Source organism: Anarrhichthys ocellatus, unplaced genomic scaffold (genome assembly GCF_004355925.1).
Source record: "Anarrhichthys ocellatus isolate YVR2014 unplaced genomic scaffold, GSC_Weel_1.0 scaffold14, whole genome shotgun sequence".
Taxonomy (NCBI): Eukaryota; Metazoa; Chordata; class Actinopteri; order Perciformes; family Anarhichadidae; genus Anarrhichthys; species Anarrhichthys ocellatus.
This window is the reverse complement of record NW_022280044.1, coordinates 2,231,411-2,250,103: the sequence shown is the minus strand read 5'-3', so window position 1 is coordinate 2,250,103 and position 18,693 is coordinate 2,231,411. Positions and strand designations below refer to the sequence as shown.

At 43.6% G+C, this 18,693-nt stretch overlaps 3 protein-coding genes across 7 annotated transcripts in view; 1 reads left to right on the top strand and 2 right to left on the bottom strand.

Moving 5' to 3' along the window:
• Window positions 1-1,117: 1,117 nt before the first annotated feature.
• LOC116387279 (interleukin-6-like) lies at window positions 1,118-2,796 on the top strand. The gene is made up of 4 exons (XM_031854230.1): window positions 1,118-1,297; window positions 1,502-1,600; window positions 1,702-1,845; window positions 2,542-2,796. Exons 1-4 carry the CDS (start codon window positions 1,127-1,129, stop codon window positions 2,794-2,796), a joined length of 669 nt encoding a protein of 222 aa, XP_031710090.1. The 5' UTR covers window positions 1,118-1,126.
• An 800-nt stretch (window positions 2,797-3,596) lies between these two features.
• Window positions 3,597-6,155, bottom strand: tomm7 (translocase of outer mitochondrial membrane 7 homolog (yeast)). Its single transcript, XM_031853688.1, has 3 exons — window positions 5,975-6,155; window positions 4,479-4,527; window positions 3,597-4,003 (listed from the first exon to the last, which is right to left on the bottom strand). Exons 1-3 carry the CDS (start codon window positions 6,075-6,077, stop codon window positions 3,988-3,990), a joined length of 168 nt encoding a protein of 55 aa, XP_031709548.1. The 5' UTR covers window positions 6,078-6,155; the 3' UTR covers window positions 3,597-3,987.
• A 602-nt stretch (window positions 6,156-6,757) lies between these two features.
• hycc1 (hyccin PI4KA lipid kinase complex subunit 1) overlaps window positions 6,758-18,693 on the bottom strand; it is a 16,373-nt gene continuing 4,437 nt past the window's right edge. For 2 of the 5 annotated variants that reach the window (XM_031853681.1, XM_031853683.1), the window contains exons 2-11: window positions 17,432-17,513; window positions 16,731-16,832; window positions 16,369-16,548; window positions 15,525-15,605; window positions 15,324-15,439; window positions 14,725-14,820; window positions 13,973-14,089; window positions 13,297-13,384; window positions 11,751-11,913; window positions 6,758-8,975 (exon numbers count right to left, since the gene is read on the bottom strand). In XM_031853681.1, coding sequence (XP_031709541.1) covers window positions 8,461-8,975; window positions 11,751-11,913; window positions 13,297-13,384; window positions 13,973-14,089; window positions 14,725-14,820; window positions 15,324-15,439; window positions 15,525-15,605; window positions 16,369-16,548; window positions 16,731-16,832; window positions 17,432-17,482 — 1,509 coding nt within the window. In that variant the 5' untranslated portion in view covers window positions 17,483-17,513 and the 3' untranslated portion in view covers window positions 6,758-8,460. Of the gene's footprint in view, window positions 10,782-11,750; window positions 11,914-13,296; window positions 13,385-13,972; window positions 14,090-14,724; window positions 14,821-15,323; window positions 15,440-15,524; window positions 15,606-16,368; window positions 16,549-16,730; window positions 16,833-17,431; window positions 17,514-17,604; window positions 18,658-18,693 lie in introns of those variants that run through there. The other 3 variants (XM_031853684.1, XM_031853686.1, XM_031853685.1) reach the window with 3 other exon arrangements.

Genomic DNA, 18,693 nt, shown 5'->3' with positions numbered 1-18,693 from the left:
CAGTTCAGTCATTGTTTTTAAGTGAGCACTAACTTGGGTAAATTTCCATATTTTATCATATTTCTGATAATTTAATCATCGTTGTCATATTCAAATCCATATGATCTTACAGGCTGTGTGATCTTTTTTATGCTCTACCTCATGAAACTTACTAATGGAAAGTCTGTAGTGTCTTGACTAATATTGGAAAAGGAACGTTAGAGTATCACTGTGAAGAAACAACAAGAAAATCACTGATTTCATAAGAAGAAACATGTGCACCTATTAAACTTGTGTAACTATATAATTGTGGACATATTCCATACATTACCAGAATCATAATAATAACTATTTGATGGCACGGTATGGGAGATATTGATCATTCCAGCTGGTCATCCCACAGGAAGAATATCTTACATTGTTGCTAAATTTGGGGGAAGAAAGTTCACTGGACATGAAGCTAATCCCATAGCGTGTGATTGGAAATAAAAATCCACCGAAAATTTGACTTCCGCAGTCACCGGGTTTTTATTTCATCTATCCTGCTATGCAAATATGGTTTTAGGTGGATTTTCCCATCAAATTATTTGGCTGAAAATATCATTGGAGTTTTCCCCCCAGAATTATATCGACTATGTGTGTGTTTGAAACCTGCTTTATTGTTGAAATACTGACTTTCCTGGAGCAGTTTATCCTTATAATAATAATACAGAATTATAACGAGCAAAACCAGAGTTAAAGCAGCTTGTACACTGAATTCCTGCTCCCGCTGGTCATCATTGATGATGAACCTTCGGCATCTACATAAAACCACAATCGACCACAGACGGATGCCGGACCGGATGCTTGACGCAAACCATTGATTTCGTGCCTGTTGCATGGGGAGGTATTGGGAAATCCCTCCTGTCCGACGAATATAAAATGACAGCCCTTGGCAAAGACAAGGCAACCTCTTCTGGCCCTCAGCATCATCAGTGGAAACTCAACAAGTGCCTCCCTGCAGCTCAACATGCCCTCTCAACTCAGTAAGCGATTCGCGGGCTGTGGTGCGCACGTTTCCTGCGTTTCTTCCTCTTTTCATTCATTCGTTCATTCGTTCGCTTTTCTCTCTCTCTCTCTCCGCACAGGCCTGCTGCTCTCCGCGGTGATGCTGGCCGCTCAGCTGCTGCACGCTTCCGGAGCTCCGGTTGAAGACACGCCCACCGACACCCCGGCAGGTGAGCCCTCAGGTGAGGAGGAGGTGGTGTCCTCGGACCTACTGAGCGTGTCACCGGTCTGGCACGCGCTCCTCGGAGCGACCAGGCGCCACAAGAAGGAGGTAAGCGGTTTATCGTCCGGGGGTTTCGCTGAGCTGTGGTATTTTGTTTGCAGTTTCTTACACGATGACGTCCTTATCAAGTTGTACTGAGTCATTTTTAGAGTGAAGAGTGGGCTGACTGTTGTCTCACTGTCTGAGCACATATAAAGTAAACTGCACAACTGACCTCCATCATTTATTCTTTATCATCCCCCTCCCCCTCAGTTTGAAGATGAATTCCAAAATGAGTTGAAATATCATTTTCTGGAGAACTACAGAGTCTCCTCACTTCCAGCAGGCTGCCCTTACTCCAACTTCAGCAAGGTAGCGTGTCTCCTCCCTTGTCCTGCTGTTACACTGACACAAGAAACTTGGGTGAATCGGGTTAAGTTAAGCTCTGACTGTGATTTTCTTCCTCTCTCCAGGAGGCTTGTCTCCACAGATTGGCCCAAGGCCTGCTTATTTACACAGTTCTTCTCAAGCACGTGGAGAAGGAGTACCCCAGCAGCTCGATCTGCTCAGTGGCCAAATACTACAGCGGCCACCTGGTCAACCTGTGCAAAGAGAAGGTGGGTCTGAGATGCATACTCGTCTTAAATGCTGTTCATTTGAATTTGTGGCGGCGTTAATGCACTGTGGTGGCCTTTGTGTCAGCCCTGCCGCTGTCTTGATTCATGTAATGGACTTTTTATTTGTCTCACTTGCTCATCTTTGTGACAGCCAGTGGTGGAAGAATCATTTAGATCCGTTGCTCAAGTAAACGTATAGCAACACTCCGTTTCAAGTAAAAGTCTTGCATTCAAAATTGTACTCAAATAAAAGTGCATCAGCAAAAAGTAGCCATTATTGAGCAGAATGCCTCCTGTCAGTGATACACGCAGGCCATGGTGGAGCCACAGTATATTTGACCTACTTTGTATAGCATTTAGACATTTGCATTGCTTTGTATTGTATAACTCAAGAGTTGTGTGTATTCTGCTAAGTAACTACAGCTGGCAAATTAATGTAGTTGAGTGGAAATAACACAAAATAGAAGTGTGGATTACCTCAAAACTTAAGTTCAGTAATTGAGTAAATGTACTGTTACGTTCCATCGCTGGTTACAGCTCATTTATTAAAAAGGGTGTTTGTTCCCCTTTTGATTTTGTTTGTGTAAATGTCCATTTACAGCTTTAATCACGTCTTGATGTTAATGACCTAGTAATGAATTGGATTACATCAACGCTGCTTGTTCATGTTACCCAATGGTCACTTCTGCCCCACAGATGAGGAACTCCGAACAGGTCACAGCACTGAACAGCAGCCAGGAGGCGCAGCTGCTGAGGGAGGTCGACAACCCCGACACTTTCCACAGGAAGATGACCGCCCACAGCATCCTGCGCCAACTCCACCACTTCCTCGTCGATAGCAGAAGAGCTATTACTAAAAAGGAGAAGACCAGGGGAAGTGTGGCCGACAGGCTTTTGGCACCCATCACTTTCCATAACCAAAAGTTTAAAGATGAGACTGAACGGTTATGAAAGTGTTAAAACTGCTGCTGTTCTCACACTGAAGTATTTTTGTTTTTAAGTGGGGGGAATGATGACAGTGCACTACGTGTACGTTTATTGTCAATCTATGATTGTGTAAATCTGAGAGGCCTCAGGGCTTGAATTGGCCACTATTGCACAACTTATTTAACCTATTTATATTTGGTGAAAAGTGTTATTTATTAATCATAGGAAAATCCATGATGGTGGGGTTCTTGCACTAAAAATGCAATTTGCACTAGATTTATATTTTTGTCGATTAATTTCTACGCTGCAAAGATGTTACTTGAGCAGCAGTTAGGACTGCATTACTGTTTAGAATAACATCTTTTGAGAAGCAATAATTACTGCAACAACCATTTTATACTTAGAGTACCGTTAATTATTTATCTAGATTGTTAAACTGAATTTGCTGTTAAATTAATTACGGTGTGATGAGCACATGACCAATAATGACTGGAAGGAATATTTTGTAATCATTCAGAAATAAAAAAAATATACATTAAGACATGTTTCTTCATTCCAACACTTCACACGTCATTGCAACACTTTGTTTTTGCACAAACACTTATAGTATTTGATCTGTTGCCTCATGCAGGACAAGTGTGTTTGTACGAGGCTGGGAAATACGCTGTCAAACTGTAAAAACTAAAGCTTATAATCTGCAGTGATCGATGAGTAATAATTTTGATTACACAACATACAACAACTAATCATATTCTGTTTTTTTTTTCCTACCAATTTTCACATTCAAGACAATGTTTTGGTTGAAAGGTTATGCATCGACATGACTCATTTCTTTGTGGATTTATTCTCAGAAATCTTAAATTACAAATAAAAAGAGGAAAACATGGAATGAATGTTATATCCAAACATCGCTGTCGCACATTCCCAACACAACACCGACAGACAATCCAGTCAACAGCTCATATTTTCAAGATTGAAGTCTTGATTCCAGCTTGTTGATCCAAATATCTTCTGTCCATGCAGCAGACGCTCAATACATCTGCATGTGTGGCCGTAAACAGTACGGCCACACACGACGTGTATTCATCACCTCTCTGATATTGGACAGCATGGTTTATGGAGACGGAAGTGAAAAAATAATGTCCTGGAGTTCCAATGACAGGTGGGTCACATGGTCTCGATGACGCGAGTGGGCCGGCTGTGTGGAGACGTTCTTTAGCCCCATAGCAAACTACAGAAAAGAAGAAGAAAAGGTTCAACTAGACTCCAGAAATTCAACAGTTCACCGCATTACATCCACCTTATTTAGCACACTTGCTACAGCTAAAAACGGCTAACTCCTCGATAAATAAACAGGATTTACAGTTCTTTTTACATCCCCTACAATGGTGGAGCAACGCCGACACACTGCCGTAGACTTACACACGTCTCTTTCTACGTTGTTGTTGTAGATGACTGGGAGCTTCGTGCACCGGACCGTGACGGCACCAATGCACAAACCCTCACAGCCAAAATTATTAGGAATGTTTTCCAGTAAAAAGAGGGAAAGTAGCAGATCTTTGTTTATTACAAGCCAACTGTGCGATTCCTTCAATAGGGAGGGATATTCAAAGATAAAAGCCTCAAAGAATTAAAGATACGCGCTGCAAAACCTGACAAAACTCCTTCTAGCATCAAGCATAGATCTCCCAACAAACTGTACTTACCTCAAGACTGTGGGCTCAGGCATTCCTGGATCTGCTCCCCGTTTGAAACCTTTAAATTAAAACCATGAAGAAGAATTAAAGCATACGGGTTTACATTTTCAGAAGAAGTGCCCTGAAATGTGTGACACAGCAAAAACAGAATCTAGTTCCACTTAATAAAAGTGCTACATCAGAAATCTCTCCCAACAGTTAGGCGTATCCCCAGTTAAGTGTTTCACTGAGTCATTAGAGTTTGTCCGCAAATTTAAATTCATGTCTGCAGGAGAGCCCAGTTTGGTTAACGCCGTTATTGCATCAGAGAGCTCTGACAACCACAAGGTCTTGAATATCTCAATATTGTGGAACAGGGTGGAAGGGCCCTTGTGATTACATTTCTGTTAAGTAGTAAGATGCACGTCTGACTCACAGCCTCCAAAACCCACGAAAAGGAAAATGTTACCCTAGTTTCATTCAAGGGTCATGATCGGAGCAATGATGCAACCGATTCTTGAGAAAAACATGAGATTTATCAATTAATTATTAAGTCTATAAAACGTCAGGAAAGAAAAGGAGAATTCTCATTGTCCAGATGAGTCGGACCAAATCAAAAGGGGTTCATTTAAACCTCCAACTCCTATAATCGGAGATGAAACCATCAAAGCTAGGCTTTATTATTTAACGCACTAACAGACTTTTAATTTCGATAAGTAATGATCCAATTTAATGTTTCAACACTATGAGATCACGATTGCCTGGAATATGCAGCGTTCTTCAGATGGTGGAAACACACGAGAGCAACAAATGACATGTTCAAATGAAGGAAATTCTGCCTGTAGAAAGTAAATGAGTTGCGAGAGAGAAATGCATTAAAAAAAGGGAGGTTTAAAAAGAGAAAGTATGGCGTCAGGGTTGGTATTTCCAACAACCTAAAATCAGAGAAGATTCGCCCACAAAGGGCAACTCCACCGGATGTGAGGTCACACATGCAAACGTCATAACTTCCTTATCTCTACTCCAAAAAAAACAAAACCAGGTATTTGACATATGACACCAATATACATGTCCTCATTCATGTCTTGTTTTAAAGCTGTTCCTCTTGGGAGTCCATGGACTCGATCCAAACTAGATGGGAACTTGCACAGTCCTTGTACATCATAGAGAAGACAATTATAAATATCTCTCTCGCTCACGTGCTAGTAATCTTTCTGAAAGTCTGATATTTTAATAATCACATGTTAAAGCGCTACAGCTTGCTTTCACGAGGAGCTCGTGGGCAGTTCCATCATATCCGTGTGGATTCCCTGCACCGATGAACCAGTACACTCACATAATCACGACTCACTTCTACACACATACATCATGCATAAATGTACATGTATAATGTATTGAAGTAATACTACTCCTCCAGCGTGGCAATTTAACTTTCAGTTGAGGGCTAGCCTGCTAACGTGCTAACGTTAGAGAGGCATGCCTCCTCTCGCTCGCCGTACTCCACCTGCTACAGTTCGGATACTGACCGAGGTACAGCACGGTTGGTATGAACCCCCATCGGATGACAAACTGGCCGCACTGGAACAGCTGCTGCAGCCGCTGCTTGGTTTCATTGCTCAGTTTAGCCATGTTGTTTATCCTGAACGCCGACGGTGCTGTATCCACCAAGGACAAGAAGGCGGAAGTGACGTAGGGGGTGCCGGGCTGTTAACTGTCCGTTTTGTCGTAGGCCTCCATCGTGTGGACAGACATGAAACTAAACAGTTTTACTTAATTGTTGAGCCAAAGTGGCCCAAAATAGGTGCTGATAACCGCATCTACTTCAAATAATGCTAGAAATAGTGTCAATGTGTTGCCTATGAAAATAATCATAGATCGGTGCAAACAACACGCAGTTGGCAAGGTTTCATGTTGAAACGTCACATTTAAACAGCACAGTAAACAAAGATCTACTGTTTTATTTAATCTAAAAACGTGAAATGTATGCAAATTAATTAATTTATAAAAGTGCAAAACAATTACTGATTGGGACTTTTCAATATCTTTAATTACAGTGCAACTTTTCCCCCATATTATGCCCTGATTTTGAAATCCAACAACATTTTAAGTGTACTATAAAACACCACCTTCCTCAAGCGGTAGTGTTTAACAGCTGTCTAATTGCATAAATAATTAATATACTTACATGGCCTACACAAAAAGATAAAAGTTAAGTTGTGGAATTTTATGCTTTGAAGTGGATTCTGAATTTAAAATAGTCACGCTTGATGATGCTTTCCAGTAGTTAGAAAAATAACAGAGCACACAAGTGAAATATAGAAACACTTTATTCCGAGAAGTTGTAGCAATGAGTTATCTTCAGACATAGAAAGGCCAATATAAACCAACTTTAGTACAACAGTATGATGTACAACAGGAGCTTACCCATTCACATTCTGTAAACCCACATACAGAAACACAATGATTGTTATTGTCCCACCAAGCTATGGACACTCGACAGCTCAAGTACACCAACAACAGAACACACTTTTGCTTGAGGGTGAGGCAGCTTGATTTAGGAAACCAAATGTAGCAGATGGGTAGAGTTTAATTCCTTTTTTTGGTACAAAAGGATATCACCGTGTCTTGTGACGTGATGATAATGATGTGGGCAACCAGGAGGGACACAGGAAACACATCACCAAAGGACTACAAACAGCAGGAGTGGTGGGTGGATCAGAAAAGAGGAAAGATGCCTTGTTGCCCCCACACACACCTTCCCACTGCAGAACACAGGAATAGGTTCAGGTACAGTTTTGGTCGACTTTTTACATCTTTAGTCAGGGGTATCGGATTCTTTCACCTCTGTAGAAGTGGGTGGACTTCATGTCTGTGTGGTTATATACGTAGGGAGCAACACATCACATCTGTCTCACAGGAAAATACCACAGTTGAGAGTCAGACCTCTCTTGTTCATCATAAGAAAATACCGAAGTTGAAGCAACTTTTTTTGCTCTTTCAAGTGCAAAATTCAATACTTAACAAATCATTCACACCCATCGTCCCCCAAAATCAAAATCCCCTTGATCATGTCAGAAGTTGGAGGTTTATTTTTCCCGGAAGGTGCTAAAGGAGCGAGAAGGAAGAACACAAATATTGCTTCTCCATCACAATGACAATACGGTGTCATTGTAAACAAAACGAATTCTTAACATACTGGTTGATTATTAAATGGTCATTTTTCTGTTGAGGAACAATGCAAATTCTCTTTTAAAAAAAACAAAAAACAAAAAAAAAAAACCACACAACTTTAACTGTTGACAGACGAAGAAGTGTGAATGAAGAAACACTGAGAAGAAGAGATTTGTATTGCTATGGGAAGGGATCAATTCTTTGTAGTTGTTGAAACATTTGTTTCAACTTGGAGAATCACACCTTGTTCATTGTATCAATCAGCAGCTTTTAATTCTTAAAAACATCTGTACATACACACATCCAGTCCACACACGCAAGCATGCTTACACACACACACACGCACACGCACACGCACACGCACTCAACATCTGCCCTCTGACACACCTGGGCACGGTCAGGATGGATGTATGGAAAAGCCATGCAGGGCAACAAATGCCGATTAAAATACTTTCCAAAAACTTTTCCACACAGTTTTTTTTTTTAGTAATAAGTTTCAAGTGCACCCATTTACAGACAAGCTGCTCTGCGACGGGGTGCAGCCCCCCCCCCCCCCCGGCACAACTTCACAGCAGCAGTGCACTACTAGAAGTCAGTGAAGCTCGAAGTGACATCCGGCCTCCATCAGGCCCAGAGGAGAGTCTGCTGTGGGGAGAGGAGCAGACCAGCTTCACAGCACGAGAGAATCAGACGTTAAAATGGAGCGAGGAGAGAACCAGCAGGAGTGCGTTCGTTCATGTGTTTCTGGTCCGCTGCGGTTGGCATGGCTTGGAGTTCCAGGTCACAGGTACAGGGTCACAGGATCAGAGGCGAGGGGAGTCAGGAGGTTCACACGGGGGTTTCAAAGATCAGAGCCGAGGTGCACGCTGATGCTCGGAGAGCGCTGCTGCTTGTGGTTTGCCGCCGGACTCAAGTACCCTAGTCCGTCCTCCTGCAGGCTGCACGAGTAGCGGCCGACTTCAGAGGCGGTGTGGTTGCTGGTGGGAGGGGCGTTGTTGCTGACCACCTGCTCGAAGGACCGCGAGAAGACGGCGCTGGCGGTGCGCGTCAGGCTGGTGAGAGCACCGGCCTTGGGCACCGATTGGCTGGAAGTGAGCGTCAGTCGCTTGACGGAGAGCTCTGCGCTCTCACTGGCGGCGCGGCCCATCGTCAGAGGGCCCGCCTCCTTGTCCTTGTTGGTGCGCCCGCCGAGCCGACACTTCTTCATGGCTTTGGCCCCCAGGTTCAACGTTGTGACACTGTTGCTAATTGTGATGGTGGGTGGGGTCATGTCCGGCCCCATCCCGCCTGGCCACACCCCTTCATCCACCTCCGAAATATCCATCAGCTCATCCGGGGAACCCAGATCCACTGCGTCTGTGAGACAAGAAAAAAAAAAAAAAAAAAAACAAGCACCGAAATGAAAAACAGGAGCATGCGGATGAAAACATAACCACCTCGTCTGTCATCCAGCCCATCAAATTTTTAGGATTAACAAGGTTTAAAAACAATAGGCAATGTATTAGATGTTTTGCATGTGGGGCAAAATATGTAGGGCTGCATGACAGACGAGCTCTTTCACTGTCCAGCAGGTGGCGCATTCACACCGTAACCTCGGCTAACCTGATCTTGCCACCTGACATGAGACAATGCAAGTGCAGTATTTGAGCCCAGAGCACAGGTTAGTGAGACCACAGCGGGAGGTTTATTGAGGAGTGCATGTTTTGTCCCAAAGAGAGAAGCACAAGCTTAGGAAAGTCCACACAGGGAGTGCAGAGGAAGGCACAAATACGTAAACCCTGTTTGCGTCTGTCCTGCTTTCTTTAAGGCAGACCTGTGTGAGTGGGCCAAACGTATATTCACAAATACACACTTTTGATCTGACGCTATCACTGTCACAGAACATCTGTAAACAGCTGGTAATCAGACAGATAGGCAGGTTTTGTTAAAGTCAGATTTAAACTGTTCGGGAGTCAGATTCAAGTCACGATTTTAACGTTTTTAGCAGCTTTGGCTTCAAATAACTCAAGACCTGCATATCTCTCCTCAGCTCCTAGCTACCACTGAGAAGGAAGTCTGTTCCAGGTGCAACCCAGGAGTAATGTGTCGAGGCGTACCGAGGTGTGCTATAAGAGACACCCCAGCTTACTGATCTTTGTCAGTAAAACCCATTGTAAACATACAATCTCCTGATACGGGCACAGCTAACGGATCATATCTGGGCAATATTGTTCACGGTCATGTGTTATCAGTGACCTGACCTCGAGCTTTTTAGAGTGACATTTACTAAGCGAGGTACAGCAAACCAAAGAGTTTACAGTTTTATATCTACATTATGCGAGTCATATCTATTGACAAATGTTCAAACTATTTAAAAAAGGTGCAGTGTGATTAGGTTGCATTTAGTGCTGAGGTAGCAGATTGCAACCAGCTGAAACTTTTCCCGAGTGCCACAATGTAGGAGAACTACGTAGATATGAACAGCTCACACTAAGTGAAGTTTTTGTGGTTATACACTAAAGAAAACACTTATTATTATATTCCATTTCTGCCAATAGATCCCGCTAAATGCTAAAGGCTCCACTTCATTTTGCTCAACATAAAAACGTCACATTATCTTCAGCCAAGCGCATTTCATTGGGTTATTGATCTGTTATTCAGTTAGATCCATAATAATAATTAGATTTTATTCTTCGTGAGGAAGCTTCAGCCACAAAGGAGAGTAAATGAATGAGTGACATTGGATTGACAGATGAGAGGAATAGTGCAATTAGGCAACGAGAGGACGGTGGAGCCCAGCGCAAAAAAATGGGAAGTCATCATGCAGCTTTTGAGACCACGCCCCCACACACACTGTTACCTAGGTCGCCCCGGGAGTGGGGCAGTGGGAAGGAGGGGCGGGACCTTAGTACTGGCTCCTCCCTGTGGAGGCCGACCCAGAACCCTCATTCTCCACCATTCGCCTCACAGACTTCTGCCTCCTGACCTCCTGACCGCGGAGATCCACGCTGACCTCGGAGCTGGCGCCCAGCGGGTCGCCGTCGGGCTGGGAGCGGCCGTCGGGGCGCGGCCGCAGGGAGTCTCCGTTTGCCATTCGCTCGCCGCTCACACCTGTCACACTGATCTCGGGGATGGCCACGCCCCCAACAGCAGCATCACTGTCTACACTCACCTCCTGGGACTCTGGTGGTGGTGAGGGGGGGCGGAGTGTGGGAGGGTAGCAGGACAATACAACACACACACACACACACACACACACACAGAAAGACACAGAAAGACACAGAAAGACACAGAAAGACACGTACCATGCACACACATGGAAAACAAAAAGCCAGCCGTGTGCACAGACACACACGACCACAGTGACAAGACAAACAGAGGTAATCAATGTAATGGCAGAAAAAATAAAAAGACAAAAATCATAGTGATCAGAACATAACACATGGTCAAAAGTACATGCAATATGGAGATGAATGTGAACACAGTAATGAAATGGAATCAAATGTCATACAGAGCCTCACTCACCCCTCTACATATGAATTAATATTTAATTGTACTTTTCCTCCATCGTCTGCTTATAACAAAAGCTTTCCGCATAAACGAGCAGCTGGGATACGAGCACCAAAGAGCAGGATCCATAACATGAAGAAGGGATGTTGAGCTGCAGATGAAACCCGCTCATTAAATGAGCTGAAGGCTGTAATTTACCCGTCTTATCTGTACTCTGTGGTTTAGACTTAAGAGAGCGCTGCTCATTTGTTCTACGTCCATCTAAATACCATTACTTTTCTTTGCAATATATTCATGTACACGCTGCGGCTGATCTGTATCATAGTATTAAATACACTATCTGCTCTCTGGTGTCAGAAAGACACGGTTCTGAATGAGGAGATGCTCAAAAGGAGGCAGACAGCACTAGCTGCGTTATGAAGCGGAGGAAGGGTGTGATGAGGACAACACTGATGTACACCGTGACTGAAGGACATGAAATGGTAGAGCGAGTGAATAATAAAGAGATCTTAACATCGTGCTCTCTCCTTCGGTGTGGATTTGTCCTCCAGTCAAACCCGTAAAAATGTGATTACAAAATGTGAAAAGTGTGAGTGAGAGCTCTTCTCTCTCCCTACAACTCAATTAGCCTTCTAGTCTCACCGTGTCTCTTCCAGCGGTGTCCCCTGATAGAGAGGGAGGTGACAGCATTTCGGGAGATCCTGGAGGTGGTGGGTGTGATCTCCACCTGGATACTCCGTGCACCCTCCTTGTTGTTGCTCTTCAGTGCGGCGCCGTGCAGCGACGACTTGATGGCGTTACCGACCTGAGGACACGGAGAAGCAAACATTACTAATCCTGTGACTTAGTCTCCTGTTGTGCTACGAGGATGACAGAGTTGTGTTGATATGATAGTCTTCTCTAGTGTAGAGGCAACCGTTTCCTGAAGTAGAGAAAACAATGAAATGATGCTGTACAGTTTTCATGTGGCTCATTGTTTCTAAAATCACTGCAAACAAGCTCAATGCACATGCTTAGTATTGTATCTGAATGCAATATAACCACATTAAATGTACACTCTATATTATGTCCATACTAAGATCCAGGTGCAAGTTATACTAGTGTAAATGTAAAATATGTGAAAAGACATTTATCTGCTTTTTAAAATATTTTTTTGTAATTACCGATTATATTTTTTCAAAGATGTTATTGGTTAGATTTTAAACATGATGCACTTATTACTGCAACAAAACTGTTTGTATTTCAATCTTAACTTTACAGAACTGCTAATTGAAATGAAAAGGTTTTTAGAAAAAACAAAAAGGCACTGACCCGATACACAATAACAGCATTTCTTATAATCACCAAGACATATTTTTCTCTCAAGATCAATAATCCAATTTCTACCAGATTTAGGCATAAACCTAAAAGCTTAGCACAAACCGACCGAGTGACACAGACTAGTGACATAAGAAAAACAGAAACGGCTTTGTGTTTCGCTCAATAGTACACTATTTCACAAGTCTGTCTATAATGACCTCTGCTGTTGCTGGATATTCTCCAGTGGCACTAATGCTCATGTAACAGTCGAGTACGTAACATGGAGATGGAGGGCGTCATAATCACAACACAACATGTCTTTTGTGTGTGAGGCTGCAACACAACCAGCTATGCCGAGACCGCAGGTGTGCTCCACTGCAGCATGTAAACACTCCAATGAACACACAACACAGATATCTTAATATTTATACACAGGGGCGTGTGTCCAAAAAGATGTTTCTTTATTTAAAAAAAAAAAAAACTAAAAAAAAAAAAACATCTTTTCAAACCCCGTCCGCATTCTTATTCATGTAAATCCAAAGGTTGTGCGTTTTGATTGTTGCGGAGAAGCACACCTTAACTTGTGTAGTAATACTGTGGGCTTAGGTTCAATCCTCTACTCCCTGGGCCTCGAGGATTATGGCTTAACGGAGCAGAGTGAAAAGCATGTAAATAATCTAGTGGGATTACATTCTGAATGCAGTCTCTGACACACAGGGAGAGAGAGCAACACAATGCAGCATAGTGTGCTGTACATGAATCAAACCACAGGCGAGCATATGCATCTAAATCACTCTCTCTCTCTCTCTCTCTCTCTCTCTCTCTCTCTCTCTCTCTCTCTCTCTAAAGGGAGATGTGCATGTAGAAAAATTGATTTGATTGCACCCACCAACAAAGCTTCAGGGAACAACTCCAGCTGGGCCCGGTACAGAACGTCATCCAGTGCTTTGGATCCCAGTTCAACCTCCCCATTACACCTATACACAAAGACAATAGAAGACAACACACACAATACACACAGATTTAAGGTTCCCTGTGGAGCGATAGACCTCTAGTAGCGCTATGGATCGTTTTTTCCATGAGAGTGGGTCCCCTGTTTTGTTCATCTTGTGCACAAGGACATGCCTGCAGGTGAGACACAGTCCTACAAATGGTGTCTCACCATTCCACTGATCAACAGGTGGTGGTAACAAGAAGTTATGCACTTGCATGCACATCTTATTAAAATTTTTTTTTTTTTTTTTTTTTTCCTTTCTTGCAAATGTTTTATGAGTAAGGACATCGTTTGTGAGACCTCAAGGATACACGCAATGTGTTTTGGTGACTACATTTGGGAAATGCAACACAGTGGCATAAACTGGTTCCTACACAAGATGCAAAGTGAGCATGCTCAATGATTGTCACAGTCCAACCTCTTTTAAAAACGTACGTTACAACACTATTTGCACAAATGAAATCGGGTCAGAGATAAAGTCACATGGAGCAGACTTTAAGAAAAGCACTGTTTATGTAAGACATGAAAAGATGAAGCTGATCAGTGTGCGCAGGCACGCGTGTACACTCACAAGGCGTAGTGTATCCCTGTGATGAGCTGAACCAGGAACTCGGACGTGACCGTCAGCCGCGTGCTAATGCCTTTGTAGCGACGAATCTGCTGCCTCGGGTAGCCGCATATGCACACCCTGGAGGACGGCAAAATGAAAACACAATAGAGGAGCTTGTGTCAGTGAAACAGGGAAGATTCAATCGAGAGAACCGCTCCACTGAGCCACTCGGCTGCAGCTCTATTAAGGCAATTTACTTCCTGCAGTGAGCCGATAATCAACTCCACAATAAGTGAATAACTGCTGAAAATAAGCACACGCACACACGCACGCACACAGGATGCAGCTAAAACTGAGCTAACACCGGCGCACTTGAAGCCATAGGAGCTGCTATATGCTGCACACAGCTGACACACAGCAAACGCTCATGGGGAAATGAAAGCTGATGACTTCTCTTCAGCTCTGTGTTTATTAGAGCAATGCTCAGCTACAGTTGGCAGATTACCAAAATCCCTGATCTGGGATATGTTTGTACATCGCAGCCCTTTGCCGAATATCTTGGCTCTCAACGGCAAAGTCTATAAGAGCATCTGATAAGCCAGTGCTTGTAGAATAGTGTTTGTGTGTGTGCGTCTGCACATGTTTAGCCATATTTAAGTAGCCTCCTCAAAAACATTCACAATCAAGAAATGATCATCATTCTACAGTATGAAATTGGTGTGCGTGTACTTATACAGTCCTCATGACAAAGTGTGTGTGTGTGTGTTCTTTACCTGGAGCTGAGCTGGCAGACAGACTGGAGGGAGGTGGCAGTCATGTAGCTGAGAGCAGCGTTGTAGCACAGCAGCAGGAAGGTCAGCACGTCAAATCTCAACAACACAAACATACCCTTAAAATAGCCCGTCTACGTTACAACATGACAACATTTGAAACATATCAGGTCTGAAAATCACCGACACAGTTTCGCTTCCATATATACTGTAGAGAGACATTCCATCATCAGAGATTGAAGGATTACAGAAGCAGTGCTCCACTTCTAGCAAAAGCAGAGATTTCATCCGTTTTATTCCACGAATTCCTCGTTTTTATGGTGGTAGAAATGGGATTTTAGCATGATTTCAAAAGCTAAACTATTAATAAAGTGCATGATTGAATTCTGAATTCCGCTGGCTTCTCTGTCAGATTGTCCTTCCTCCTTCATTTGTGTTTCTCTTTTGGGTTGTCTGCTTGCTGCCAATTCTAAAGCAGGCAGACCGGCAGCTTGCTACCGGGTAAGCCATTTTAAAAAACGTGCACAACCTCCACCCTGCTGACACATCAATACCCATCCAGCAGATTTGTAAACAAGTTTGCCCATCGAGCCTCTTCCTACCTGTTCTGTGCCGTGAAGGACTCTCTCTGGAGGTGTGGCCCGCTGTACACCACCCTGCTCAGCCCGTGATTGGCTAGAGCCCCTTCCGTGAGGGCAATGGAGCCGATAGCTGAGGGCTGGAGAAGAAGAGGAAGTTTTAAAACTGAACATTTCTGCAAAAGCAAAATAAAAGAGACGAATGCATGTGTGTGTGTCTCTCACCTCATGGTACACTGACGGTTTGGAGAGGGAAGGGATGGTAAAAGATAATATTTTACTTTGGCCATCTTTATCAACTATTTCCTGTGAAAGAGAAAGACAGGAAGACAGTGAGAAAATGTTTCTGTTTTTTTTTTCTGTGTGCCCTAAACCTCAAAAGAGTGTGTGCTTATCTCTTCAAGCACACTCGTCTGTTATATGTGGACCTCAGGGTCTCTCTTTCCCAAATCAGTCTGCTAGTGTGTGTTCGCTTATTTGTGTGTATATATATTGTGTGAGCACACTCGCACTGACCCCGGGGTTTTGCAGCCCCCCGTGTGCATGTTAATGTCAAATAGACTAATAGGAGCCAGCCAGTGAGTTGAGTGACAGCTGACATATTCTGCTATTCAGAGAGGAAGTTAGAGGACACTGCACTTAGCTGATGGCTGGAGCATCGAGAGCCAAAATGGATGAAAAAATAGGACTCAACACACTTTAATAATTATTAGTGCTGACATCTCTGTGGGAAGCTTAAGGGGCATTCATTCCATATTGTGTATTGGCAAAGTCACTGTTTCAATTCCTCTATTTCTTACCCATAGTTCCTGTCACTCTCCATGCATAGCTGTCTAACAAGGCAGGAAGTGCAGAAAGTAATCGCAGAGTGTCCCCTGCTTCTGGAACTGCATGATTACTCCCATTGCTTACGATCGAGGACTTTTTCCTTCCTTACCTTGCACTTATCACACTGGAAACATTTCACTGGTATTTACATGAACAGCTCCTCTTTACTGGCAATAAGTAAACAGCTGTGACATAAGTCACCCTAACCCACACAAACCACTGGCCTCATCCTCTCCCCTACCAGGTTGTAAATGCCCAGCAGCAGGGCCTCGATGCAGCCGGACGTGTGAGGGTCTCTGGCTGCGCTGACGGACAGGAGGCTCCACAGGAGCTCTGGCAGGAACTGGAGTGTGAAACGCTGCAGCTGCGGCTCACCGCTTCGGTAAAACTCAAACAACTGGTGACACACTGGCTCCAGGAACTAGGAGAGGGCAGAGAGCCAAAAAACATGGGCACATGGTTTCACCCCGACATATAATCAAGGGTGTGTAAAAATACAATAGTTAAAAAGGTTAATGGTGGCACCTGAAACATGACAAAATGCTCGGTGTGGAGTCAGGATTTTACAATAGATAATAAAAATATGAAAGTGTGTGTCCGTACATCGCTGTAATTCTCTCGGATGACCTTGTAGAGTGCAGGGACCAGAACACCTTTGTCTTTTAGTGAGGCAGCATAGGTGGACACAGCACTGTCAGGGAGGGTCTGAAACACACACACACACACACACACAGCTCAAGTTTAATACGCTAACTGACTTGCCAATATTCTAAAAATAAAAACACAGCATGACAAGATGAGAAGTGAGTACTGAATAACCTAAAACCTGCCCATTATTATGGCTACAGGTGAAGGAGACAGAATCGGTCTCAATAAGAGTGACGTATAAGCAATATTGTAACACATTAGGTTTGATATTTGCACAATATTTTGACAGCGTCTAAAGCCTGCAGAGACAGACAGCTTCTGTAGACATTATCACTGTCCGTCTTATCAATCTGGTTCCACTCAGAGGTCAGTCTGATGACAGGTGGGTCCTCATGCGTTCACACAGGAAGTTCCCTTCAGCTCACTTATTAGCACACCTCAGTGAGTCTCCACTTTGGGAGCAGTCACGTACTCGTCGGTGCTCATGTTGGAGGAGGAGCACGCAATTTTCTGAGCACACTTCAGAGTGCATTTGTTTATGTGTGTTGGAAGACACGTTGCCAATAATAAAGCAGCAGCAGAGAATGAGCTGCACACTGATCACAGTTATGTGCTTGCTGTTGCTTTTTGCACACGCACACACACACACACACTACCTTATATTCTGACAGCCAGTCCTCCACCACTCCTTGGTCCATAGCCAACATGTTCCCTCATCTGCAGTGGAGTCACCTCTACCTGCATGAGGAGAAAATAAACACTATTTAAACACACGCTGCATAATTATTGACACAAAGCAAATTTATAGTGCATTTGCAAGCGCGCATACCTTTGCCAGCCTTCCATTGTTTGGCCGCCTGATAAAAATATTCTATTACGAACAGCAAACAATGCCGTGGCAGTGGTGAAGAGTGACTCTACATGCTGCAGGCATCAACTCAATACCCCAAAGAAGCATGAGTGTCTCCTCCCCTCTCGCTCTTGTTTTCCTCTCATTCCTCTCCAGACACACACACACCTCTGTAGCGAGTACCCAACCTATTCTCAACTCAGGCTCTCGAATGCGTGGCAAAATAGAAGCCAAATATGAACTGGTTCAACTTCTCAAATGTAACCATTTCCTGATGTTCCCTTGTTTACTGAATATCGTTGGCTCTGGGGAATTTGGTTTGTCCATTTTTCCCTATGACTTTTCAAAAGATCAAAACACGAATCAAGGCTTTTAGAAAAAGAGAGAGAGACTGATTGATAATCAAAATAAATGTCCTTAACCAACTCTGACCGTAACTATAAGACACTTTCTGCTTTCTGCTCCTATGGCCTCTTTGCATCTCTGATGGATTATCTGTTTGTCACTGCGGGTTCCGTCGTGTCTGTGCTCTGGAAGCACAAAGCTACACTGGCTGCTGAATGCAGAAACAAAGTCCATGTTTGGTATGTCTGGTAACAGAGTCTGACTTCTGAAGAAGTCCTTCTATGCGCACACTTGTCATGCAGATACATGCTCAGATTTGAGCTGAAGGAGGCGTAATCAAACCTCTTATAAACTCTTCCACTTTCAACACGTGATGTGTCGAGCACACACACGCACATACACACACACACGAAAGAAAACAAACATATTCTGGAGGTCAATTCAAACCAGAGAAAAGATTCAAAAGATTATAGGCCTGATTTTCAATGACCGTAATTATCGAAAAACCTTCTAACATGCGTCATGATGAATGTGTGTGTAATTAGAAATAGAGAAAGATTTTCATCTCTGTCATTATCCGTCCCTGCTTCTCTCCCTCCAACACGGCCATTTCACGCATCCACAGGCTGCATTTTGTATTATTCTGGTCCATGGCAGCCAGGTGTCTATTTATGCACTGTCCAATGACAGAAATGACGGGGGGGGGGGGGGGGGGGGGGGGGG